Raw genomic sequence first — 27322 nt, forward strand, 5'->3', positions numbered from 1 at the left:
AATTTGTTTTACCTACATTTAGATAATGTCTTGTTTGCCGTGTACAGGTCAGCACATGGTGAAATTTGTCAATGTGATCTATAGATACAGCATCTAGGTGCTTCATTCTACCATGAAAGGAGACTAAGTTTAAACATAGCTAGATACCCAAGACATGCTGTTTTACTTTCTCTGGTTGTTGAGCCCAATTGTCTTACCATTAAAAAAAATAGCTAAAAATACACAAGATTTCCTTGTCCAAAATGCCTGGGCTGATTTATCTATCTGGTACAAACATCAGTTCATCAGTGCAATTGTTTGAAAATATATATTTTTAGAATTATGGCTCGCTTTGTGATGTTCCTTAAATATTCCAGTCGCACAATCAATCAATCTAAACTTGGGTCATGCAGTAAATCCGAGCTCAAACATGAACTAACCCCCGCACTCAGTACAAGTACAGCACAATTTACTCTCGGTCCCAACATGGGTCAGCGTCCTGTTTAGTATCCCTCCATCAACAACATTGCTGTCTTTTCTCTCGTTCCCAGTTATGACCGGGGAATAACATTTGATGTGTGTTTAGAAGCTGTGCTTCGAGAGCTGGATGCTGAAAAAGGAACACAATGTCGAATGAGGTGACTGATGCTTCTGTCGTAAACATGGCATTATGTGTTCGGTCTTCATTATCGGAAGGAATGTGAAGCAGTGTGCGCCACGTGGGTCAAAACAAGCTCGCGTGTAGACAGGGAAAGGGCAAGAAGAGGAAGAAGTGCCGCTCTGCACGGTGCCCGAGTGGGGACAAACATTTCCCTTGCATACTTTTAAAGCTCCGTTCGCCAGTTCTCTTTATTTATCACCCCCAGCTGGAATCCAATCATCCATCTTTCTCTCTTTCTGTATTTCCTCCTAGCTCTTCAGGGAGCACTTTGCAGAAATACTTGGGGATGGGGGTGGAGCGTGTCCATAATTGTGTGTGAAATGTGTGCAAGTGTGTTGTAAACTGTGTTCTCTGTGGATTTTGCCTTTTATTCAAAGTCCTGTTATAAATCTATAAAATGTTCTCCTCGATCCGTTTTCTTGATTGTGGTTTTGGCTGTAGAATTTTGGAGTGAAAGCACCGTGTATTTCTGCAGCTTAGTGACACAGATCTATCCAGCCACCCACTTTCCAGAATTCACAAGGTGCTGTACGGTTTCTGTTAAATGCAAAACGGGACATGATTTATTTATTTATTTATTTTTACATCAGGTCCACTAAAGGGTCTCGCTCTTTCCTTCTCCCTCTCACAGAGAACTACACGGCGTGTTCGCAGTATACTGTGGAACATTGTGTTCACATCAGGATCAGGTGATTTAGCCTGTTGTAGACTTTTTTTTTTGCCTTTATTCGCTTGCACTTTAAGCAGAGTCGACGCGACTAAAGCAGGGAAATGTCCATTTAAAAAGGCAGGCTGCCGACCCGAGAGAGTGTCAGCAGGAGAGTGGTATAAAGAGGGAGTATCCATCAGTGCTGCCTCATGGGGTGTAGTGTGTCCTGAGAAAAGTGGCACGTACAATGGAGGCTCTGATGCAAAGCACTCTGGGGTGTGTGGTGTTGGCTTTCCTGTCCATCTGAAGCACAGGCTGCTCCTTGTGTACCACAGCCTGGTGGGGATGTATGGGGAGGGAGGGGGGGTGTATCTCTCCCTCTGTCTTTTTCTCTCTTTCCCTCATGAAATGTGTTTCCCCTCGATCAGTCTCGTACTTTGTATTTCGATCTTCTTTCTATTTTGCCTACTTGGTCTTCTCTGTCCCTGTCGCTCACATTTTGTCTATATTCTTATTCTCTCGCATATTTTCTTGCACTCGTTTTCTTTGACACCCTCATTTCTTTTCCCAGTTAAATTTAACCCCTTCTCGGTTCTCCCCACTTCCTGTCACCAATGACCCAAAGGCATCAGGGATACAGAGGTGGCCTTTGTACCAGTCTGCATGCCCCAACATGCACAATCACTCGCTTTACTCTCTTGTGCTCTCTTAATCGTCTCTTTGTCTCTTTCTGTTTGCTTTCATTAGACCCATCGCCCTCTGCCTTACTGTCTGACTGAAGCGAACCGGTTTGAGTCCAGTGCTGACTGATTTCTGCTTTTGGCCTAAACACATTTTCTTAATTTGAGGCATAGCATTGTGGTTTGTGGACAAACTTCCAGCTAGTTTAAAAAGCCGGGATAATGTCCATTGATTAGATTTGTTCTGCAGCATTTTGGATCTGAATTGGGTTAGAATAGACGTTACACTTCTTTCTTTCAGCTGCCTGTTGTCACACAGAATAACTGTTTTATATTTTAATCACTTGCCATGACTCTGCGTAGACTAAACATTCTCTCACACACTTTAAGGATAAACAACCTATCACTATTTTAAAAACATTCTACATATGCAGTTTTTCCATCATTAAACATTTAAAGGCTTGAGCATGGATGTGTGTGTGCTTTGGTGTTGAATCTGTGATGATTTTAGATGTTGAGGGAATTTATTAGTTTCTCAGGATCACCTGATTCCATAACTTCAATTAGGTGTATAAGACTGTAGAAAAGACATTATTCATAATCACACAGTCCACTACCCAGGATATCTCACTCTCCGGTGTATGTAATGTTTTAATGATTTTCATAATCGCACTCTTGGTGTCACCCAGATAAGGATGGGTTCCCTATTTAAATCTGGTTCCTCTCAAGGTTTTTCCCACATACCATCTAAGAGTTTTTCTCAGGCTTCTAATCAGGGATCAATACACACATTTAAATACAAGTGAATTTTGTTTTGTAATTCTTGCATTTTGTAAAAGCTGCTTTAAGAAAACGTCCATTGTGGAAAAGCGTTACAGAAATGATCTTGAAACTTAAACACTACCGGTTTTATTGTAATTCTCCCTTTTTTTCTAGACATTACTCTTCTCAGACTCTTCTCAATGGCAATGCTGCATTTTTCTTTTTCTTTTTTTTTTTTTTTTTTTTTTTTGATTACTCACTTCTCATCATAAGTTCTCATCCTCTTATCTTCACTTTGGAACAAGTGGCCTGCTATGCTCAAATCCCTGACTGAAGTCCAATTTTAATCCATTAGGGAAACACCCCAGCACACAGAAGAAGAGAAGGAAGAACGTGTCTGTTGTGTGCATTAGGAAGCTGCCGTTTGTCTCCCCAATGGAGAACACTTTGCCAAACCTATCATGGCTTTGGCACTGGGTTCCCGCCTTGAAGATAGCTATTGGCAACTCAATGCCCAGCTGGGTCGTCCCGTGGTGACCGTTGTGTGGTTACCAACTGTGGCTGCAGTGGCAGGCCGCATCCTGTGCATTTGGATATAAATAAGCTGCAAAAGCGAGGTACTTAAAGTACTTACCCTGACTATTGACCCTACACGCCTACAAACATATGTATACACACTCGCACTTATCCGGACACATTGATTTAATCTAATTCAGATCAATTCATATTGTGTGTTCACCCACTCAGACACACCCATGTCCTTGGAACGCTCTTTGTTTTTGGTTTCATCCAGAGGAAACGTTGTTCTGGCTGTCTCTGGAATGGAGATGTTTTAGATGAGCTCTATCACCCCATTGCATGTTTATTTCTACAGTTTACTTTTCGAAATAAAGATAGAGATTACTGTCATTGCAGTGTTGCAGCAAAATTAGTTTGGCAGCTCACAGACACCAGCAGCAATAAGAAAATCTGAAAATTACACAAAGAATAAACAAAAGAGAAATGCAATGAAATATGAATATAACAATATATACAGCAGAATATTTGTAGTGCAGTTTAGTGTGTGTGCACACTGGGAGGCATGTGGATCGTAACATCTTATCTCTTAACCAGTCTATGAGCATAAAGTTTGATTCCTATTTGTTTCTTCATACGAAAAACATTCAAGAGCCATTTCTTACCAAGAAACAATATCAATCAAATCAGACTTTTGCAAATTTCAGATCAATAATGGACCCCAGCTCTATCTTGGACTTCTCGTCAGTGGCTGAGATAAGCATTTATTTAGCCATCAATTACTGTTCAGAGCCTGCCAGACTTCTGTCTCGTTCATGTTTTTTTTTTAAATCCTGCTTCCCTTTTTGGAAAAATGCAAACGGAAATCAGAAAAGCTGAGAAGTGCTCTTCCACAGCATGGCCGAAAACCACTTTGGCATTATCCCAAAGAGTTTTTCTTTTTTCTGCTTTATGTATGGAGACACTAGGGAACAATGCACAGGTCTAAGCTTGGGGCCTTCTATATTTAACTTGGCATCCTTCAGCCTATGAGTGAGTGCCTGCTCGTGTGCCAGCATGTGTGTTTCGACACAGTTACACTGTATTAGATCCCCACTGATAAATCACGAGGTGCATCTTTTCCCCTCTGTGGTCTTCCGTCTACTCTGTTCATCCTCTGTCAACGCAACGTTTGATTTGTTATTCTTTCCTCTGAGTCAGAAAATCAAACAAGGCCTGGTTGGACAGCATCACTCTCAGGCCTCCTTAGAGGCAGCAGAGCTAAAGGACTTTCGGCTGCCAGGGTTTATGGGGGAGGTTTTGGCTGGCTAAGGATACGGCTGTTTTATGATTTTGGTGCAGTTTTAATGGAATAGCCTTATTGGTAGGTCAACATTCCAAACATTGTCAAGGTAACCACATTACTTTTCCATGCTTTATTTATTTATTTTTTAGTTCTACAGACCAAAGTTTTAGACTTGCACCACCTGAATAGTTTGGTTTCTATGGCAGAATTCACTGCTCGATTTGTTTTTTGTTTTTTTGTTTTTTTCCCCCCATTGTCGCTGAAGAATGCCGAGGAAATACAATGTCCTTGGCAGTTCCACTCCTTACCACCTGCAAGGAGTCCATTATTATTTGTGGACTTTCTATTAAATACTGTGTTTCTGAAGGTTTCTTAACCATCAATTATTTCCGAAAGGTTTAGTCAGTCTTTCCTGCATTAACAAACCTAGTTGGCATAATTAGCTAGTTGCTAGGCTTTTCCTGGGACTACACCTAGGGAGAAGCAACAGCCAATATGTTCACATTAATTACTTAAGTTTTGTTCTGCCATGGATACAAATACACATTGTTATAATTTATTAATTAAAAGTAGCAGTATGCTTTATCAATTATGCCACTTTTTTATATGACCTATACAGTGGGTCAAATAAGTATTTGATAAAATGCAGATGATGTTTCCACCCCCATGCTTCCCGGTTGGGATGGTGTTCTTGGGATTGTACTCATTCTTTTATTCCTCCAAACACGGCAAATGGAGTTTACAATAAAAAGTTCTATTTTGGTCTTATCTGACCACATTACCTTCTCTCATGCCTTCTCTGGATCATCCAGGTGGGTAAATATTTGAACGGTATACAAGAATGTTTACTTATTGCTGTCATTTCTTATAGTTAAAATTTACTTGAATGCTTTCTGCTTGGACTTTATTTTGCTAAAATGGTTTTCTATTCAAAATAATAGCATTAGTTGAATAGCCCTCACCTATTTAAACATTTAGTTAAGCTTCGGTCTATGCTTCAATATGAAATTTTTCTTGTAATGGCTCCTGTGAGCATTTTTTCTCACTGCATCGACTTTGAGTTCAAAATTGTCTGAGAGGGTATGCTGGCCTAGTCTATGGGTTGGAAATTACCGGTATAAGAGATTGGTGGTAGACCAGAGATTACTGAATAGCTCATTACTCTGATATAATGCAGCTTAGATGGTTGTGTAATGGGCGGGTTGCAGTAAATTGTAGAGTAAGATGTTGCTCGGCTTTTCCAAGCTTATAATGCTTTTGGTCAAAGACAGAAGAAGGCTGAATTAGACTTGAGATTTTGCTAAAAAAAAAAAAAAGCATGTCGATTGATGTCTAAGGAGAGTATGTGTAGTCAGAAACTGCTGGTTTACAGTGGAAATCAAGTGCTATCATATATGTAGACGCTTTTACAGATCAGTTGTTTGAGGTGAACATGGCTGACATTTTTACTCTTGATATGTTTAGTTTTTTGGGCAGTGTTTAATTGCTTCCTAAATATTAACTTGGTTAACGTTAGAGTTTTAATTCTAGAGTAGTCAAGTGCATGTGTGAGAGTGGTGTGGAAGTGGGCGGGGCTTCCAGGCATTGCCAGTTAATATCAGCGATCAGAACACCAGTCTGTAATTCCAGATTTGTGTCAAGTGGCCCACCAAATGTTTTTATCAAACAGAAATATGTTTTTCTTTTTCTTGAGTAATGGAGTGTATGCTGGAGCACATACCTAAAATACATAAAGGTTGGCATGTCTGTTATTAATCTCTAATAATAATGAATATCTAATGAATATCATGGCAGTGTAAGATAATGTAGCGTCAATAATTATAGGGTCATAATTTTTATTTCAGAAAAACTGGAGAAAACCCTGTGTGAAGAAAGAAAAAATGGCTAGACAGAAGAGAGGTGAAGAAGTCATCCCAGGTGGCTGTTTGATCAGGCAGTGATTTATATCGCACTGTAATTACATTGTAAACTCTTTACCCACTCGCACACCCTCGGTTCGAGACAGTCGAGGACAGAGGCAGATTATCTCACTGTAAACGATAGCTCCACTTAGAGAGATTTATTAGACATTTCAGGCTCATTAGAAAGCAGGAGTAACGGCTCCTCAGCAGCTGCCCCCAAACACACCACCTCATCCATAACCTCCAATCTGCATTCACCTAAACATGCGCATTAGTTTATTTTGTATAACGGGGCTCGAGTCTCATTTCAGCAGAGATCAGTAGAGATCTTTTTGTAAATGCGTTTTAGGCTGCCTGTGATTATCAGACAAGAAAAAAAAAAACCATTTTCAGATCACATAAACGAAGTGCTGAATGTAAACATGGGGTGGTGGGGGTGTGTTCCAGAAAATGTGGTAGTTCAGTCATCACTGAAAAAGTATATGCAAGGTTCGCAGTGTTGTAGTAGTCAATATAATATAAACCCACCCCATATAATGCATCCTGCATCTCATCTTAAAAACATAAATACAGCCAACATTTCAAGCAAACTCTGCCCAACTACTCATTTTAAACAGTAAGCAATGAAAGCGTTTCACTGGGAGTGAAAGACGTGTTTGACAGTCCTGGGCTGTGGTCCTGCACTCCCACTGTTGTTTATGTCATATTAAAGAGTAGAGAAAGAAAATGGGAGCAAATAGTCTGCATGTGATGCTGCCGAAACGAAACCTTAACCAGGAGCATATGTCTAATGACCTTGAAATTTAGCTGCAGTTGGACATGACTGAAACGACTCACTTTGCATTGTCCTTCATATCTTTCCTCTTATGCATAGCAACATTGTGATCTTTGGTGGCGTTGCCTTTTCTCGCGCACGTTTAAACGCGTGAGAGGCAGTGGCGTAAAGCATTTGAGTAAATGTATTATGTTACTGTGCTGGTCATTTTTTGGCTACTTTACTAAGTATCAAAGATGTAAGCAGCGTTTACTCTCTACTGAACTAAATTTATGATTCACTAGATGTACTTTTCACTCCACTATATTTCAATCGGCAATGTTAATGTTACCGATTACATTTTGCACCTCTGTTCAAGATGTCATTGAGGCTCAACACTACCTTACCAGCAGCCGCTGCACTTTTTTTAGACTTTTTTTGGCCTAATTTTCACACAAAAAAAAGTTCAAATAAATTCCACAATTTGAAAACCAGCTTTTATTAAAAATGTAGTTTAATTTCATTTGTCCGTAGAATACAATACATTTTTTTTTTGTTTCATCTTGGCATGTTAAAGAGGCTGTTGTGTTGATTTTGGTTAATGCAAGGCTTAGGTGTTTACAATTTTTATTTATTTTTTTAATTAAATAAAAACCCCACTATTGCTTGAATGACCAGGTGTTTCTAATAAAGTGGTCACTGGTTGTTTGGTTATCTGGTTAAAAAAAATAATAATTATCCGACTGGGAGTGTGGGTGTAGACCTTGTAAATAACGTGTCCAGTTAAAGGTTTTAGCTGGAACAGCTCGAACGTCTGCAGTATTACATTGCAGGGTTCAGGTAACAACGTTCCTTGCTCACACTTGCACACGCCCACGCCAGCGGCAAATCTCATAGTCTTTGATAATCACTTTGTTTACTGCCATATGGTTTATATCAGTTCTTTCATCTCTTAGAGACATAACTGTGCCCAGTCGTCGGCGCTGTGTATTAGACAGAGCCTCACGGTCGACAGCTAACACGACTGAGCCGTAAACATCCACAGCAAATGCACAGGGGTCGTTCTTATGATTATAATAACAGCATGCAGAGCCCAAAGTCGACAGACATCATTATCATAGGTTCTCACCCCCCCACACACACAACTGTGTGCAGAGCGTGGCTGTAATGACAGAGCTGAAGGAGTAATCAGTAATAAGGGCTGTTGACACTGCTGAGCAAAGGTTCACCAGTAGCCACATGCAACAAGACGACTGAATGTTGTAACCCAACGCCCTCTTGTCATAAAAAGCCAACCTGCTATTTGTGTGTGTGTGTGGGTTCATGCTTGAAAAAGATATTCCCTTTCACAGTCTTGTTTTGCTCCTGAATTGCTCCAATTATGTGTTTACGTCATGGTTCTTAGCAAACATTTCAGGGTGCTTTAACCATCCCCCTTTTTCTCGCCTTTTTTTGGGCCTCCACCTGCCTCTCCTGCCAGTCTTGAAAAGATGTGATTACAATCTCAGGCTTTTTGCTGAAGGCAGGTCATTTTTTTTGCCATTTAACACCATACACACTGTACCCTTAATGTACCTAAAGGCATGGAAATTATTGAAAACGCATGCCCACCAAGTGTGCTAATTTCTTTTGCTTCTTTTTTTTTAATAAAAAAAAAAAAAAATTCTTGCTTTTGACTGCTCTATGCCAAACGAGGACAGACGCTTATCAAAAACTGATTACTCTGTTCATACAATCTGTTAGTCAAATGTCGTGTCGCTTGCCATAAATCTGTTGTCACGATTCCCAGCATACTGTTTCTGTAACTGCCTAAGGACTTCTAGACATCGTTTCTGCTTTTATGATTGATGCGTGTTCTCAGTTTGAACCTATTTGTACTGACACAAGACGTTGATCTAGCTTTATCTCCAACCCATTAGTAAATTAATGTGTCTCAAATCATGCTTGGCAACTCCAACCCCAGACACAGGCTTCATGTGAAGACAAAAATAATTAAATGTACTCGAAGGCTGTAAGGAAAGTCCTGAATCCTGAACTGAGAATCCCAATTTGGTGTCCTTGATGGGACGCACAAACTGGGTGTGCAAAGATTTACGGTGGAGTTCTCCAATCTGATTGGCTAGTAGGGGGATAGGAGAACTTGTGTGTGAGATGTGAGGTGCAAAATCTACTACCTGTGTGGTTTCTCAGTTATGGAACAAGCGCACACAGTTCACAATTATTACACACATACCAATTATTAAAGATACGCTTACGTGCAGTTCATATCCACTAGCAAAAGAGGCAGGTCCTATCGTTCTTTCACTTTCTCTCTCTCTCTCTCACTTTCTTAATCCCTGTCTTTCTGTTGGTCTTTTATACCTGCATACCTCTAGGGAGTAAATTTATCCAGGTGAATATGTTTTGGTTATGTTTTTTTTTTGTTTTGTTTTTTTTTCTCCATATTTTTGTCATCTAGCCATCGCAATTGTTTAGACTCTCTCAAATCCTTACGCTTGCCCATTTTCCCTGTTTTTAACACATCAACCTGACAAAATGTTCACTTGCTGCCATTTTTTTTTTTTTTTTACTTCACCACCAGTCATGTTATAATGTGAGGCCTGATTTGGTGTAAATACTGCGATTGTAACACATGTTAAAGCTTTTACTATGTGTGTTGCTGTTAGTATTCAATTAAATTTTAGTGTGTGTGTGTGTGTGTGGTGGGGGCTACAGTATGTAGCTATGTTTAAAAATGCATCCTTCTTCAATACTTTAAAATGAAGACTGAAACACCAGTAGGCAGTTCCTGAGGTCCTGGGTGATGCCTCATAAAGTCCTCTATTACATAACAAGCTTTGCTGAATGATTTGGGGAAAAAAGCAGCATGCATTTGTCAAAAGGTTTAACCACAATTTTCTGGCTGTGTGTGTGCGTGTGTGTGTTTTGGGGCTTAATGGAATTCCTGATTGCGGTGAGGATGGAGTTAATAAGGCATGCCAAGTTGTGCCATCGAGAGAAGTGTGTGTGTGCGTTCGTTTTTTGTTTTTTTTTTCGTTTTTTTTCTCTGTCACAGTCCAACACAAACACCACATCACAAAGGAATGTCCTGCTTCCAACATGTAATAATATCCTGAGTCTTATTTAATGGTAAACTGAGACATCTGATTTGTTTGGTCACGCAATTGAGTCTTAATGGTCACCTTATGGTCACTTAATGTAGCTTATGGGAAATGGGATGTGTTTTAGTAAGTGCCCTGCTCTCTTTCTTTCTTTTTCTTTCTTTCTCTCTCTCTCCCTGTGCGCACACATTATCCTTTCATGCTAGGGTGAAACTTTGTATTCCTCAGTTTCCTTTGTTTGGGTTTTGTGTACATTCCATTCGAGCTTGTCTAGATCGTAACTGATTGGTTGGGTGTTTGTCACCCAAATGCCTGGTAAGGATGATTCAGCTTGGCTTCAGATTGGAAAATGAGCATAAGGGTAGAGTTGGATCATGGTTTCCTTACTGGGTAAAGCAACATTTTGCACTATGAACGATTTATTTGCAAAGCTATTCTGGTGATCAATGGGCTGGAGAACAGTGTACATCTGCACCATCTCTCCGAACTGGTCCTATGGCATTAGTCACATATAATGGAAACAAACTCTAGCTTTTTGTGTGAACTGGACTAAAGAATTTCCGTGTTTGATTTTAGTTTCTCGGATTTCTCCAGCACAGAAGATAATTGGAACATTTCAGCAGCTCTATGATTACTTTAGATAGATAACATCTCAGCTATCAGAAATCTGTCGTTAAACTAACAACAATTGATGCCATCAATCAATTAATTACCACAGTATGTAAAAACACTTGTTGAAGCTCTGGTCTACCTTAAGAAGCCTACGAAATGACACCAGGCAGCATTTTACGTGACTGGTTTTTTTTAATTAAGTCGTAACACCTTTTCAATGTTGACTTAAAAACCCTGATCTCTGCGGCAACCGAGGATCTGTAGACAGGAAACAAAACAAACACTGTGTACCGACATCCATCCAATCAGCACGAGAGAGCTCCTCTTGCCTGTCAGTCATGTTACATTGTGAATTTAGAACGCACCTCCTTTTTGTGGTTCCTTCAGCTCGGGCATGTGTTTTGAAGACCTGGTTTGTAGGAAACACCAAAGGGATTTAGTTACCTTTAAACAAAGGAAAAAGACAGAATGATCAGAATTGTTGGTTTTGAAGCGGTCAGCTCTAATCGCCACTCTTTAGTTCGCTCTGTTCTATTTCTCTCACTTTCTTTCTCTCTCTCTCTCACTCACTTTATTTCTTTGGCACCCGGAGAGCTTCTCCCACTCTGTGATCCCAGATGGTGTCTCATACATGGGCACTGGTGGAAGGGCATCTTGGGTAATCCCATGTCATTTTGCCAAAGTATTTTGTCTTCCCTCAGCATGCTGAAGCCAGGAGCCCATTTTTGTATTTTGATCATTTGATCTATTCATAGTCTTTTAAAAAAAAAAAAAAAGAAAAAAAAAGTCAATAAAGTAGTAGATTATAGTAATAGATAAATGTACATTAGTACAATACCAAATACCAAAATTTTAGCAAAATGCAAAGTTGTGTGGACCAACGATTGAAGCAAAGAAGGATGAACCGAGGGAAGTGTGATACACCTCATTACTTTTTGCTTGGAATGGATTTTATTATTTAAACCCTTGGTGTGGTGGAGGACCACAAAGTGTTACGACCGAAGCGCCCTTAAAATATTCTGCCCTTAAAAAAAAATCGAAATACTTTGTTCCTCAGCTAGTTCTGCTGTAGGGACTGCCCTCTAGTGGTCAGATTGGACATTTGCCTATCCATTCCCCCAAAAAATGTCAATTCCTCTTTGATTTGCTGCACTTTATACATCTGCCATCGCTAATAAGTTCATCTCTGAACAAACCCAAGTTTGTTGGAGTCCATACAGCCAATCCTTCTCATAGGTTGGCCCTGCTTTCAGGTCTGCGTGTGTGCAGCTGAAATGGACAGATGTTGCAATTGCGCTCTGATCCCGAAACTGCCATGTGAGCACCAGCCGTGATAAACTCCAAAGCCAAACATCTGGCATCGAGCAAGCTCTGTCTCTGTCATCTCATCCCAATTGCTTGGAGCGCTGATATAAATAGCAATCAGCCACTAGCACAGCTGGCACGATAAGTTTAAGATGTGTGTGTGTGTGTGTGTGTGTGTGTGTGCACGCATGTGTGAGCACATTGACGCAGTGTGTATGTATAGTTACAGTATGGGCCCAATTCAAATAGAGGTGATAAATACTAGGAATGCAGACAAGCTTTCACTCATGCCGAGGCCCCCGAAGCCATTGACTGAGCGAGTGCTTAAAGCTTTAGTCAGGATTATAAGCCGATTTACTCATTCTTTGAAGATGAGGTTAAGGTTTAACGTCTTAATGCTCACACAGATGACATCCCTCAGCTGGGGCAGGTGTGTGAGCGATTGTGCTCATGTTTTCCGCCGGATTATTTTTCTCTTTATCGTATTATCTCCACTTTATATTAACTATTCTTTTCTGTTGTGTGTGAGAGAAAAGCCACCAAGGCTCATCACCTCAGCGTGTATCTGCCTGACGTCAGGAATCCGCTTTAACAAAGCACACGCTCACTTTGCTAGAATTGTTGCACAGTGTTTCCATGAATTGTATTTGTGCGTTTCGCTGTAGGTAATAACGAACTGTCTGAGACTAAACTTAACCTTCGGAAACAATCATTTTGGCTTAACAGACAGATGACTCCCACACCCCACTTCTCCAACCACACACCCGCACACAAACTCTTGCTCAGTCACTATAATGTGCTCTGGCATCTCTAAACAATATCGGGTGCCTTGCTATGGGGAACACTTGTTTTTTTATATATTTTTTTAAAATATGTGCTCAGAATTGCATTTGTCCTTCTTGTAAGGACCTTCCACGGACATCAGTATTAAACCAGCTTATTAATGCTATGCTTTAACCTTAGTAACTTGTGGCTTAATTACCTTTTTTCAATAAAAGCTGCTTAGTGGAAACACACAATGTCCCCACAATGTAAAAATTGTCAGCGGTGTATCATTGTGGGAACACAAATATAAAAACAAGTCCACATACACACTCGACAGTGTTCTGAATTTATTAATGTTAATATAGACTGATGTCACGGTGTCAGAATGCAAGATTAAGTCACTGTTTCGCATTCCTTTTGTTCTTCATCATTCGCTCAAGTTTGTTTGCCAAAACCAAAAACCATTAATGATGGCAGGCATGGAAAGTTAAACTGGCGTTTCCCAAACTGTTTCTCAAGCACTCCGGAAGATCTAGATTTCTCTGAGCTTCCCAAGCCATATGTATGAGTAAGAGATGAGTGAATAAATACCTAGGATTATAGTTTGTTATGAGCTTGATGTAAGAGAAAGAAGACTGTTTTGCCATACTGTTGTTCATCTACAGCTCTCTGGAATACATAGGTCCCCTGAAATGAGTTATAGAATGCCTTCTTTAGTTTTTTTTTTTTTTAATTAATACATTTTTTTTAACCTGTACTGATTCTAACTGTGCTGTGTTTCTGCACGATTTAAGGAGTTTTTGCCAGTGGACAGTCGCTGCAACTCTGTGTCCAGTCGAACCCCAACTCCTCCTGATCGCTACTCACCACACAGTCCGATTGACCGAGAGATACCCATCTCCCCTCGCCGCAACAGGTACACACCCACACACACACCCACGCACACACAGAGATAAAAAAAAAATTGCGTATAATTTACATGCTGCTTTTAATCAACAGGAAATCATTTTGGATTTTTTGTTTGCTCCATTAACTTTTGATTAAAGCTAATAATCAAAAAGCCAAATGTCCCCACAATATCAGAATTGTCAGCTTCCTTTTTTTTCCCCCTCTTTTATTATGAATGAATAATACATTCTTTATTAACTGTTGTTTCGTACATACTTTCACACAAACTATTTCTGGTCCTACTCCAGGGAGAAAAACTGCAAACGTTTCCTCAAGCTCCAGTAAATGGTTCCTTTTATTCTGACCTGCTGTTTCCACATCCAGACAGATTTCCTGTTTTATACCCTTGTGTGTGTTGAGTTTAAAATCCTCACTCGTCTGCATGTCTCTGAATGTTTACACTGCAATCAGAGCACATTTTGTTTCAGTGCATGATTCTGGTCTATGACTGTTAATTCAATTACATACACACACACACACACACACACACACACACACACACCTTGTTGTCTCATTTCAGCTTTTCTATTTAAGAATTGTCAGACCCCATGACAGGTCAGAACATACATCCGCTTGGGAAGTATTTGAACAGTCAGGACAATTCTTTGTGTTGCAATACACTGAAGACGTTTGGGATTGAGATTAAAATAAGACGAAAGACCAGGCGTCATTTCCTGATGGGTCCTTTTTGGTGACAGACCACCTAATTTGAAGATAGAAAAAGTATAGTATTGGGATAGATATTCAGTAAATATCACTTAATTTTTGGGTGCATGTTTATAGCTTGAAACTGTGGCCACTGAAAACACAATTCCAGTGTGAAGAAGTTTTGGTAGTCTTTGTGCTCCAAAGCTCAAGTTTGGTGAACTGTAAATTCTTATCAGGTGAAGATGCATGACTGAGGCCAAGTCCACACTGTTTAAGTTTTTGTCTTTTTCATTTAACAAAAATTTAGCTTTTCGAAAACTTCCTCTGAAGTGGATACATTTGCAAAATGCCGTTTCCGTGTCTGTCGGAAACGATGACGAATTTTTAGTCGTCGCGTCATTTCAAAAAGCCGGAAAGTAAATAAACGGCAGGCGGAAATGACGCAGGTCAAAGAGTCTTCAATGTGGATGAGCACACTGAAGAAAATAAGTATGGACGTGGAGCGTTTTTAGACGAAAACACCATTTTCAAATTGATCCGGATTAGTGCAGATGTAGCCTGATTAATGATCACATAAACCCCTGATTTGTATTATTTTTCAATGTCTTATTTGGTTGCTGACCGCGATCGCAGCAGGTATCCAAAGAAATATAGCATGCTTATTTCATGACGCTTTGCCACACTTTTACCAGAGCTTCATTCATTTGTTTTCGAAGACGCTTCTTCCTTTTAGTTCCCTCCTCAGGGGTGAAAATGCATTTACAATTGGGTTGTGGTCTGGTGATCGACTCAGCCAGTCAAAAACCTTCCACTTTGTTTACACCTTTATGAAGTTCTTAGTTGTGCTGGCGAATGTGTTTTGGGCAGTTCTCTTGCTTCATAAAGAAGTTCCTCCTAATTAGATTGGATGCATTTCTATGTAAATTGGCAGACCGAATGTTTTTGTAGACTCTTGAATTCATTCTGCTGCTACAATCATGAATGACATCATCTATAAAGATTAATGAGCCCTGTTTGAGATCAGCCTTTTCCAAGCACAAGAAATAGATGATTATATAATGAGCAGATTTGGTTCATTTTGGTTCCAGAACTTTTGTGGGGCATTTCTTTGCTGAAATTGGTGTCTCTTACTGTTTGTCTTTTTTTTTCTTTCTGTTTTTCTTGTCTTCTTGCTCTTTCTGTTTCTCTGTTCTGCTGTTTTTTTTATTTTTTTTGTAACCTGTCGTTTATTCTTCGACTCTTTCAGTCTGTGCTGCTAAAAGCATTATTTCATTTTGCCCCCAAATTGTTCCTCTTCTTACAGGCACACTTGTACACGCTCATACACACACTCCTGTGGTTCACACTCCTCTAGCTCCACCCGCTCCATGCTTAGCATATAGAGTCCTCCTCTTTATACAGTACAGTGGAGTCACACCTTGTAGACTGAAACTCTCCGTTTAGCTCAGCAAAGGGGTGTGTTATTTGTGTAAATGGGCATAAGCTTGCAAGTGAGTGTGTGTGCACTTCTGAGTCAATTTCAGGTGTTTGTGTGTGTGTGTGTGTGTGTGTGTGTGTGTGTGTGTGTGTGTGTGTGTGTGTGTGTGTGTGTGTGTGTGTGTGAGAGAGAGAGAGAGAGAGAGAGAGAGAGAGAGAGAGAAGCTGTCATTGGCATCTGTTTAGTAGTACCCGTAAAGGATTTGCTGTGTGTATTTGAGGTAAGTGTGTAATTTTTATGCAGCACAGGTTTATAGACATAATATATTGGACATGTTTTAAGTTGATACAAGCACTTCTCCTTTTTGATTTATTTCTGGGCTGTGATGTCGTCTGTTTTGACTAGATCTTGTTTGAAGGCTTTTTTTTTTTTTTTTTTAACAAGATCAGCAGCAGGCTAAAGTAGATGCAGACCAATAGAATCCTTAATATTTTATTAGAAAAATAGCTTGCAATGTACATAATGAAGACATAATCCTAATTGGGGCTTTGTTTGCTTTCTCTCTCTCTCTCTATCTTTTTCACTGTGCCTTTTTTTTTTTTTTTAACCATCAATAGATGAAGTAATGTAAGTGCGTACTGGCTGTTTGTGGGGATTTGGGGATCCCTGTCCCGAACCATGTCAGGGCAGAAAGCAATTGAAGGAGGCGCAATAGGAGTGGAAAGGGATAGCTCGGGAGGTCTTGCAGAAGAAAAAGGGGGGAAAGTGAGTCTGCTTTGGAGTCTGTGGATCTGGATTCAATTTGGGGCATTCCTCACAGAACATGGCTGTGTCCAATACGGCCTCATCGCATCCTCCTGCCTATTCATTGATTTTGTCTTTTGAATTGTCTCTCTCTATCTAATGTGTGTTTACACCAAACTCTGTTTATATCAGTAACACACATTTTCTTTAGTTCTGTCGCTTTTTAAAAAAATATTTCATTAAGTATTTTATACCACAGTGCCGATCAATTCTCCAATCCGATTGGTCAGAAGGTGTTTGAATTTTCTCCTGCAGCAGCTCTGTAGTTCCAGCTGCAATTCAAACCTCAGGCAGGAACCCAAATAATTTTCTTTAAGGAGGCCTTATATCTCACCTATATGGCTCTGAACTAGTCGTCACATGTTGTCAGGGCCTTGTCTTTCCAGGGCATTGCCATCCCCTCCCGCTTCGACTCGCTCATTCTGATCTCAATCTGTACGCGTCTCATTCCATCGTTTCATCAGCTAGCTCTTACAGGGAACACACAACGCACCGAGAAAAACATGCAAAGTATCGCCTACTTGTTATGCAGGTTTTTAGTGGCGAGAACCACTCCCACATACACAATCAGCTTCTTTCTCAGGATCGGCACATTATTGCACATCTTCATGTGACAATTTCAATATTAGAGCGAGTATAATGGTCCTCAAGTGCTTTTACATTCCCCTGGAGCAGCAACGGTGTTCATAATGATTTATCAAGGATCCCCTGCTAAACGCATTAGTGCTTTACATGCTCTGTTGAATCACTGATGTTCTTGGTGTTTATTAAGCCAGGGAAAAGCTTTAACGAAATATTCAGGTCATGCAAAATCCAAGGAGTCAAGAGGGTACTGATTGTAGTGATATTTGGTTATCATTTGTCTCCTATTATAGAGAATCAATCAACATCTGTGCAATCAGAAGACTGAATCCAGCAGTGCCATAGCATAACTCCATTGTAAAAGGTTCAGCACATTTTTTTTTTCTTCTCTCTAGCACTGTAATTGAGGCCAAATGCTGATGGGAGGGAAAATGAGGTTGTGCCCGCATGTGTTTAGATAAATACTGTCAAACTAAAGCGAGTCATGTCCTTCAGATCAGGATGAACGAGTTTACACAGTGTGCGCATGTGTGCATTAGCCACAGGCTGTTTGTGGAGAGGCAGTAGCTTATTCGTTATATCGTTCTAATTGGGCCCCTGCTTCGGAAATTCATGCCAACCATAACCTGTTTTATTTTCGGCATTACACTGCTAAAGAATGCACTCAAACTTACTGCAGATTCTCGATTACAACTGCTTCTAATCACTTCTTATACCTGCTTTCAAACTGCCCCCCCCCCCTCTCTCGCGTCTATAAATATCACCCAAAAACCTTGCTGTTAAGCACAGAGGCTTAAAAGGGGAGTTAATTTATAGCGAGAGATGAATAGAGTTTTTACTCATTCTGAGAAGAAATGTCACATCTTAGTGGTTTTTTTTATTTGATTTATTTTTACCCGGTAAGCAATGCATGATCATGAGCGAGTGCCATCGGCATGCCATCCAAGAACTTGAATCCATGTAACACAAAGCATCAGTGTTTATTTTATGAATGTTTTTGCTAACATACAAAAGTAAAAGCAAATACAGTATTTTCCAAATATCATTTAAAATGCATTAATTTATTCGTTCTCTTTGCTTTGCAACTGCCCAAACGTGTAGGTTGGATATTACATTTCTGTCCCTTTAGACTTCCAAATCCAGACACCGCATCCTCGGTTTCTCTTCACAGGGAACATTTGGAGCACTGAAATCCCTTGCATTGTTAGTATTTGCTACTAGCATACTCATGTTCTCAAAAACGTGGCTCTGATAACAAAAACCTGTATGTTTTCAAATGGCAGATTCATATTGTATTAGTTAGAATTAGTTGTATTAAACTTGTAAACTAGATCCTTATACAGTATAATGTTCAACCCATAACAATCATAGCCCAAACAAATATGATCACCTGGTTACGAGATATTCATTATTCAAAATCATATCTATGTTTATGTAAGATTAATTCCAAGTTGACACACACTGCAGGTGACTACATGAAACTCAAACATTATGCATAAAGCAGAGTTTCAGGAAACAAGGAATGAAGGTCATCCAGTACTGACGGCTTTGTTCAACAAAGTGGTGTCGGATTTCCTTTTTTTTAATTAATTTTTCCTGTTTTTATTTGTGCATTTTTCATTTTAATATTAATACAGACATAACTTACATGAGTGCGAGAGCTGAACAATGCAGTATCTCTTTAAACTCAGTTGATTCTGGTTAGAATCAAATTAGTGCTGGCAAGCGGCTGTTCTCAGGCATTTCTCAAAGGTCTCTTGTTCCAAACACTAGAGGAAATGGTTTGAAACAAACACATGTTTTCAAAGGAAAGGAGCCAAGCATTGATTACAGAACCTGTGTTTTTTTTTTTTTTTTTTTCCCCTACTCCTTTCTAAGAACACTGAATGAAAACTTTTCTTTGTCAAATGGTTCTATTTTAGCATGAAAGGCTACTCTCATGCCAGTCTTTTATCATCTTTGCAATGACCGACCAAAAGAAGAATGTTGGCATGATCCGGAGCACGCTAATCTAGTGCTTGAAAGATGATGGGTTGTACTTTTAAACAGTGGATAAACTGAAAAATTTGATCAAAACTTTGGCCTTCATGAGGAAAAATCATGAATCCTCCCAAAGCGACGTGAAGCAACACGGCGACAACACAGCAACCTTTAATCCATATCTCATAGTTATTGTCTGTCTTTATAAGTTTAGGTCATGGGTTATAGTTCATACAAATAAGTGGGAGAAAATTCAGGAAAAATTGGTTTCAGATGAGACACTGTGGAAAATATTTGTAAATTGGAAGTGTAATGTGTTTTTTTTTTTTTTTTTTTTTTTTCCTTTCTGCTCCAGCCTGAAATTCATACATGATTCAAAGCTTTTCAGTGTTTTGTACCAGTCGCGTTTAATATCTACTTTGTACATCTTCGAAAAATTTCAACCACAATTTCTTTTGTGAATATATCAGTTCTAGACAGAAATTTGTGTCCTAATTTCCCATTAACAAAATGATCAGCCTGATTTATAGGAAAGTTTTAGGTTTTTGATTGTTTGATTCCTGGGACCTTCATGAGCGTTTGATTTCATAATGTATAATTAGCTGTGGTTAATGGATTCCAGTCTGTCTTCATGGTGTCTTGTATTAACCATGTTGATCTGCAGTGTGTAGGTGCAGCAGAATCTATGCAGGTGTTTCAATGAGTTAGAGTCGATAGGGTTATAACAGTTACTACTTGTGCAGTAAAATGAATATAAATCTACATAATTAATGACTTTCAGCAGTAAACTTACACTACTGATCTGTTCGTTTAATGATTTCTTGTCCCTGTTTTGTCCTGTGTGTCTCTTAGCTCAGACTTTGCGATGCAGCGGTTTGATCGTGAATCCGAGGTGTACAAGATGATTCAGGAGAACAAGGAGTCGCGTTCAGCTCCTCGCCAGTCCAACACCTTCAAAATGCTGCAAGAGGTGCTGGAGGCTGATGAGCAAGGTGAAATACACGCACTCGCACGACAATCCCTAATTGTCGTAACAGAAAACGTTAAAAGTATTCCAGTCACTGCAAACTTTTGTCTAATTGTCATTAAATTGAGTGAGTGTTTGTATCTTATTTCTAATATCAAGACTAATACTTGACCTCAGGTTCAGTCTGCAGCATGTGAGGGAATGTCTGTGATCGTTCACTCCTACACTCATCTCACACCTGCGCAGCAATAATTTTATAGTAGATTTTTATCATAGATTTTATAATCAGGTTTCTTAGTGTTCACCAGAGAGGAGATCAGAAGACCACCTAAGTAAAACTAGAGAATCGATGACGTAATCCGATGACGTAATGCGCCCTGTAAAAAAAAATTATAATAAATCCAGGCAACTGCAAACGTGCTTTAACAGATTTTTATTGTCCGACATCAAATCCAAGTGTCCACACATTAATATCATTATAAAAAAAAAATATTAATTGCCACAGACACTTATTTCACCACCCAGAGCTGTTTATTCTCACTGTGGAGCTTCTTGTTTAAGAAATTTGTGTCCTGTTTACTCTGAACCCAGATTCACAGTTGATATTCCATTTCACGTCTTGTTTTAAATGTGGTCACAAAAAAACTTGCCCAAATTACGGGGACAAAACAATACTGCCTCATAGTGCATGACGTCACCAGCTCAAGCGCTCCAGAGTTTTTAGTGCTGGAACCAGATTTTCCTGATTTTGTTGAGGAAAAGCAGGATGCAGTTTGACAGAAAATCGACATATTTGTACCGTTTAGTCATTCTGCTCTTCTACACAACACAAAGGATGATGGATAATGGATTTCATGGAAAATCATGTTTCGGTGCATTAGCAAATAAAATGCGTATAGATCAAATATATTTGCTTGCTACTTAAGCAAATAAGTGAAGCACTGAGTTCAATTTGAAATATAATGCAGCTATTGACTGTCACCTGCACTTTGGTACACTTTAATCGCTCCGCACCATCAGCACCAGGTACAAAATTGTGGAATTTTCTGGATTGGTGATTGCACATTGTGACCCACTATTTACAAAATCACTCACCGATTGCAAGAAATGATAAAGCAATTCCAACAAACATCTTTCCTCCATTTTCTTCCATTCTGTTATTGAGAACCGATTAAAAAAAACAACAAAGAAAACTGTATGTAGTAAAACAAATTTTATACGATTATAAAAGTTTTCCTTTACAAAGAGAAAGCCGTGTACTCAAGTGTAATTATAATTTTTTTTTAACGCTTTTGTTTCATCTGAATGATGGCTGCATTGTTTGCTCAACAATTATATTGCGCCCCCTTGTGAAGAATTTCATCTTTTATTTAAATTCGACTACCGAGACTGTATAAAAGCCGGTTTAGTCAGTTCATATGTTTCTAAGTTTTTAGTCTATTTGTGTGTTTTTTTTTTTGTTTTTTAAACAGAGGCCGCGCTCATGTTTCCAGGGAAGCTGTCACCGAATCCCCCTAAGCCTGTATCCTCTGTCGCCGGAGTCCAGAAATACCACACCTGTGAAAAATGCGGCAACAATATTGTGTAAGAGAGAAACGTTAGCATTCGCTCTTTACTTCTGTAATCACGCAGCAGAAAGGAAATGAACACCCAAACGCATGCCGTGTCCTGGCTTGTTCCTATGGTGTGTGAATTTACTGCCTAATTAGAGATTAATAAGTGAGCAATAAAGCGCACGGTGATGTTCGAGCCTGGGGCTGGTGCTGTTCTCATTCATTCATTCGCATTTATGGGTTTATACACCTGTGAGAATCAGTATTGCGTGGCTGCAACGATCTCGTACTGACGAACGTGGATTTCGCGTGCGAAGGTGTGAAAGAAAAGGAGCACGCCTATGGGTGCGATTTAGTAAAAAGTAAGGTTTGAATACAATTAACTGACGAATGTAGAACTATTGGCACCCTTTGGAAAAGGAGTGGAAGGTTGAAAATGTGAGAAGGTTTTTTTTTTTTTTCTCGAACTAGAGTTTGGCGTTACACTTTGCCTGCCATTATTTATAGGTTATGGAGCAATGGAGTCTTTTTTCTAAGAACGGTGATAGCATGAGTGTTAGGACGTCATGATTTAAGCCATTTCTTCAAAATTACGCCCCCATGTTGTACTTGCATGAGCAGACAGGACACGATCATGACGTCCTAACGGGTAATGACGCCGGAATTTTCTTTGCGCAGCACTCGCACTCACGCCGTTCTTATAAAAGTTTTTTTTACAGCAATCGATGTGCACCACTGGACCAAGTCCCATGGTCACCAACTCCTGGTTTGAAAATTTCCCATTTCCCTTGGCCACAATCACAATATGCAATGCCAGTTGCACAGTATTTAAATAAAAAATAAAAAAAGTCTTTCAGCTTTAGTATATTGTAATCGTTGGCAATTTACTGTGTTCGAAGAGTAATAAACAATTTTGGTGGACACTGTAACCATGCCTTGTGTTGAGCTGAGGAACACCACCCCAGTATTGGTTATTCAGTATCCTAAAACTCTATTAACAAATTCATTTAAAAAGCTGAACCTAGTTGCTATAAGGAAGAAAAGAGTACAAGAATGTGGTAGCAAGATTATTTCTAAAGCAGAATCATTTAAAAAAACAAAACAAAAAAAAACCAAGTATGTCTGTTGAATGCATGACGTGTAATTTGCTTGTGTCCCAGCACCCAGGCCGTGAGGATCCTGGACGAGCGTTTCCGCCACCCCGAGTGCTACACCTGCACAGAATGCGGCCTCAACCTGAAAATGCGCGGCCACTTTTGGGTGGGAGACGAGCTTTTCTGCGAGAAGCACGCTCGCCAGCGCTATCAGGGGCCTGGAGCGGGCTACCGCCACCCCATCTCCCCTCAGTACTGAACAGTCTGCTGCCTCACTCCCTCCATCACGCCTTCCTGCACAAAGAGCACGGCGAACTCTGACTAACCTGCACAGGACACACAGCTTCCTTTTGCTTTCGCAGGAACAGCACCCTCTAGCTGTGTGGGACTTGTGTTAGCTGTTGACTTTGGGAGGGGTGAAAGAAGTGTCATATAAACCAGTACAGCGTATCCTTCACTTTAATCCTTGCCTGCCAGTTCTTTATTTTGTATTAAGCTTTTTTCAATTTTTTGAGTTCGCATTCTCTCTTTACCATGGATTCATTTAAACGCCTTTCGGTTGGGATTCAGAGAAACGTACGAACCCGGGATCTGCTTCATGCCTTAATATTCATCACAAGAAATGTATAGTGCACACGGGACTGGTTTCCATTGTGTGTTTGTGTGCGGTCGAGTTGGCTTTTTTTCTTTTTTTTTTTTTTCTTTGACTTATCAGTCACTTATAAATCGAAAGTATTTTGCCGTTCATATATGCAGAAACACGCCTACAAACACACACACGTATGTCTGTTTAATTCAGGGCTGCTCAAACAGGGATGCAAACGTGAACAGAAAACCGCAGCAATTGTCTACATGGATTCAAGACCATTGACTTAAAATGTCAGCCCTGATTAAACACATTTTTCTTCTTTCAATTTTTTTTTTTCTACTTACGATGTAATGTATATCAAAGCAATATGAGTAATAACATGTCTATGTAAATACGTGTATTTCTTCTTTAAATGGTTATATGTAGGGAATGGTAGAGGACAGGGTAGTATGTGTAGGTTTTCATGCATGTCAGACTTGATGCTGAATACACAACACTTTGACTATATAAAGACAGATTATATATATATATATTATTTTTAATACTGGACTTTACCCAAGTAGCATATTTTCCTACACACACAACTCCACTAATGTTGACTTGTTTGATGGATGATTTGTGTCGGGGGAGAAAAAAAAAAACCTTGTGGATTGTAACGTCAGCTGGGCTTTCCTCACCTTTTTCTTTTTCAAATATAAAATGTAATGATGTTAATGATTTGAGTGAGTGATGTGGATTATTATTCTTTATTTGGCTTGTTTACATTCAAAATAGATTTTTAGCTTTTAATAGAGCAACGATCTTTTTAACAGGGAATGTAAGATCCTACAAATGAGGTATCTGTACACGTTTCTCTAGTATTTGTTTTCAAGAGAAACGTGGACTATCAAGTTGTTTATTAGTTCAGCACGAACGGGGAGTGTTTGCTTTTTAATTGTTTCGTTTTCTATAAATCTCTCCGGATTCCTGGGACAGCACAACAACCAAGGGTTTAAATTGTCGCGTATTACTTACATGAGGTCACGTATGTTTCGATAACACACATTCAATTTTAGTTTAAAATCATCTGCCACTAGAATCCTTTTAATCCGTTCATTTAGAATTGTTGGGGAATAGACTTAATAGTGAATATATCAGAATATAGCTATGAAATAGCACATTAATGTGCCTATATCTATTTATATGATCATTTATTCGCCACAATTTTAAGGTCAAAAGTGACAACAATCCAATCAAATGTGTATTATTTACTTCTTACCCCCAATTTATTGCTGCTTGTAGGAGTGTATGAACTCTGAATCAAATGCTCTTCTTTATTTAAACACTAGAGGGCCACAGTGACTCTAATAGAGAAGAGATGGAGCTCATATTATACATACGTCTTCCTGTGTGTTATGTTTAGCAGGAAAATTAGAGAACTAATGCATTTGTAGTTAGAAATGTTTGAGTCCTTCACCCAGCCCAACCCCTGTTACTTTTTTTAAAGTTGTTAGACCTTTTTTAGGAGAAACATTGTTCTCAGGTAATTATCTTTGCATATTTAGAACTGGAGTATTGGTGCAATGAGTGTGTAGGTTCAGTGTTTATGTTCATGCACACTCCTATAGAATGTTCTCTGCTGACAGTTTAAACTGTTTTGTCAGAGATGAACGACCTCAACTTTCCCTTCCTTTAGTTCGAAAGCCTATTGGCTGACTCCAACATGCTTAACACTGCCCTCTTGTCTGTGTCCAAGTCGCACATGTGCTAACAGACATCTCTGCAATCAATCTTTTTCCCAGAAATCCCCATTGAGGCGCGGTGCTCCGACTCTATCAAGCAGCAGGAAGTGCGCTCCACTGAGTGGCCTAATGGGTGTGTAATCAGATGGTTGTTACTCCCTGATGGGAAGCAACCAAACTCCCCAATGGGAATGTGTGACTCCTGTAGCCTCAGGCTCTAAACAGCACAAATGAGCCTAGTGGTGCTGTTGACCTCACACTCTTGCAGTGGTCAAATATCTTTGCCTGACTAACAATGGACTCAACGTTTATTTTGAATGTAGTAACTTGATGCACTCATGTCCAACATCCAACATTCCTTATTACATTACCAAGAATGGAGAATGCATCATTGTGCCAAACTCAGCCACAACACTAGGTGGCAGTATTTTTTCACAAAGACACTGCTCAGACATTCAAGCTCTGGCTACATTTTAGAGTTCAAAAGAAATTTTTATAAAGAGCTGTTCATATATTTGTTGGCTGCAATGTTCGATTCTTTGCGAGGAAGTAATTTCACTCTAAAAAATCCAGACGGATTGATTGGAATTTTTCCCAAAACATAAGGTTTGTCTTTCATATCCTGAGGAAAGGAACGTTCTGGAGGACCGGATGCGGTTCTTAGTGATACCTGGAGGAAAAAATCCACTATAAAATAGTGTATACAGTAAATAGTCATGTCTGTCTGTGTATATGTATGAATGTATGCATGTTCTTCTGTCCTTAAACTAAAGTCCATATTATTGAGAAATCCGACATAGAAAGTGCTACAGAGACTGGTGTGAACTCGATAGTCCAGAATAAATGTTGAAGGTTACAGACAGAGCAGTGTAAGACCAGGAACAATCTACATTGACCAGGCATAACAATATGACCAGTGAAGGGAATAACAATGGTTCTCTCTTCATCATGGCACCTGTTAGTGGGTGGGATATGGGGCAAGCGTAAGGATTTCAGCGAGTTTGACAGGGGACAAATTTCGATCTCCAAAACTGAAGCTCTTGTGGGGTGTTTCCGGCTGCAGTGGTCAGTATATATCAAAAGTGCTCCAAGGAAGGAACAGTGGGGAACCGGAGTCAGGGTCAGGGGTGTCTAAGGCTCATTAATGCACGTCGAGAGCGAAGTCTGGCCCATGTGGTCCGATCCAACAGACGAGCTCCTGTAGCTCAAAATGCTGAAGAAATTCATGCTTATAATGGTCAATGGGTCATGACTGTTTTGGCAAGAAATGGGGGACCAACACAATATTAGGCAAGTGGTCATAATGTTATGCCTGATCGGTGTATAACTAAAGCGCTGCTGCATCCCTCTTTCTTGGTACCAACATATTCACCCGAGCTCCAGTGCTCGCGTTGACGTCATGGGTAATGTCGAAAAAAACATTTAAACTAATGCTAATTATAAGTTGTTTAGAATAGCTTTTTACTTTAACAATCTAAAATTTATGTTAAACCTCTAAACAAAAACAATATTTTTTTTGGAAACAGTTATATAGAAATATAAACTGCTCATTGAACTACACAGAGCTACATACTGCATGGCTGCAGTCTTGTGTGTACTTGAAGGAAGGTTTGAACCCCGTGAAATATTTTGTAACTGTTCCTAATGCTTATTTATAAGTGGATCTTACACACACACAGTGTGTATTCATGTCATATAGCACGCCTTGTGCAGTAATCGTGCTATAATGATGTTCAAAAACGGATGCCGTCATTATCATTTATAATTCCTCTATATTTACCTTCCCCAGATTTCTAAAACGCACCATTTTCTATTTGTTTAATCACGTGTTAATGGCTACCAGGTGCTATTGTGCGAAACCAATCTGGATCGTAAATTTCACCTGTTTGTGTTTGAAAGCTACTAAGCAGCTAAATAGACACTTAGGAAATACTGAGGTGACCACTTTAGAATTGTATGTTATTAATTATGGTGTGTCATCGTAGCGCCACCTAATTGTGAGCAAATAACACTCGTTAATCTAATTATACAAATCGTGTCATATTATTT

At 39.4% G+C, this 27322-nt stretch overlaps 1 protein-coding gene across 2 annotated transcripts in view; it reads left to right on the top strand.

Annotated features, from left to right (window-relative positions):
• Positions 1–24269, top strand: part of pdlim2 (PDZ and LIM domain 2 (mystique)) — a 56220-nt gene extending 31951 nt beyond the window's left edge. For both annotated transcript variants that reach the window (XM_083554072.1, XM_083554073.1), the window contains exons 7-10: positions 13765–13886; positions 20202–20341; positions 21789–21900; positions 23030–24269. In XM_083554072.1, the coding sequence (XP_083410198.1) occupies positions 13765–13886; positions 20202–20341; positions 21789–21900; positions 23030–23222 (567 nt within the window). In that variant the 3' untranslated portion in view covers positions 23223–24269. The remainder of the gene's footprint in view (positions 1–13764; positions 13887–20201; positions 20342–21788; positions 21901–23029) is intronic.
• The last annotated feature ends 3053 nt before the right edge of the window (positions 24270–27322 follow it).

This window comes from Silurus aristotelis (genome assembly GCF_946808225.1).
Source record: "Silurus aristotelis genome assembly, chromosome: 11".
Lineage (NCBI taxonomy): Eukaryota > Metazoa > Chordata > Actinopteri > Siluriformes > Siluridae > Silurus > Silurus aristotelis.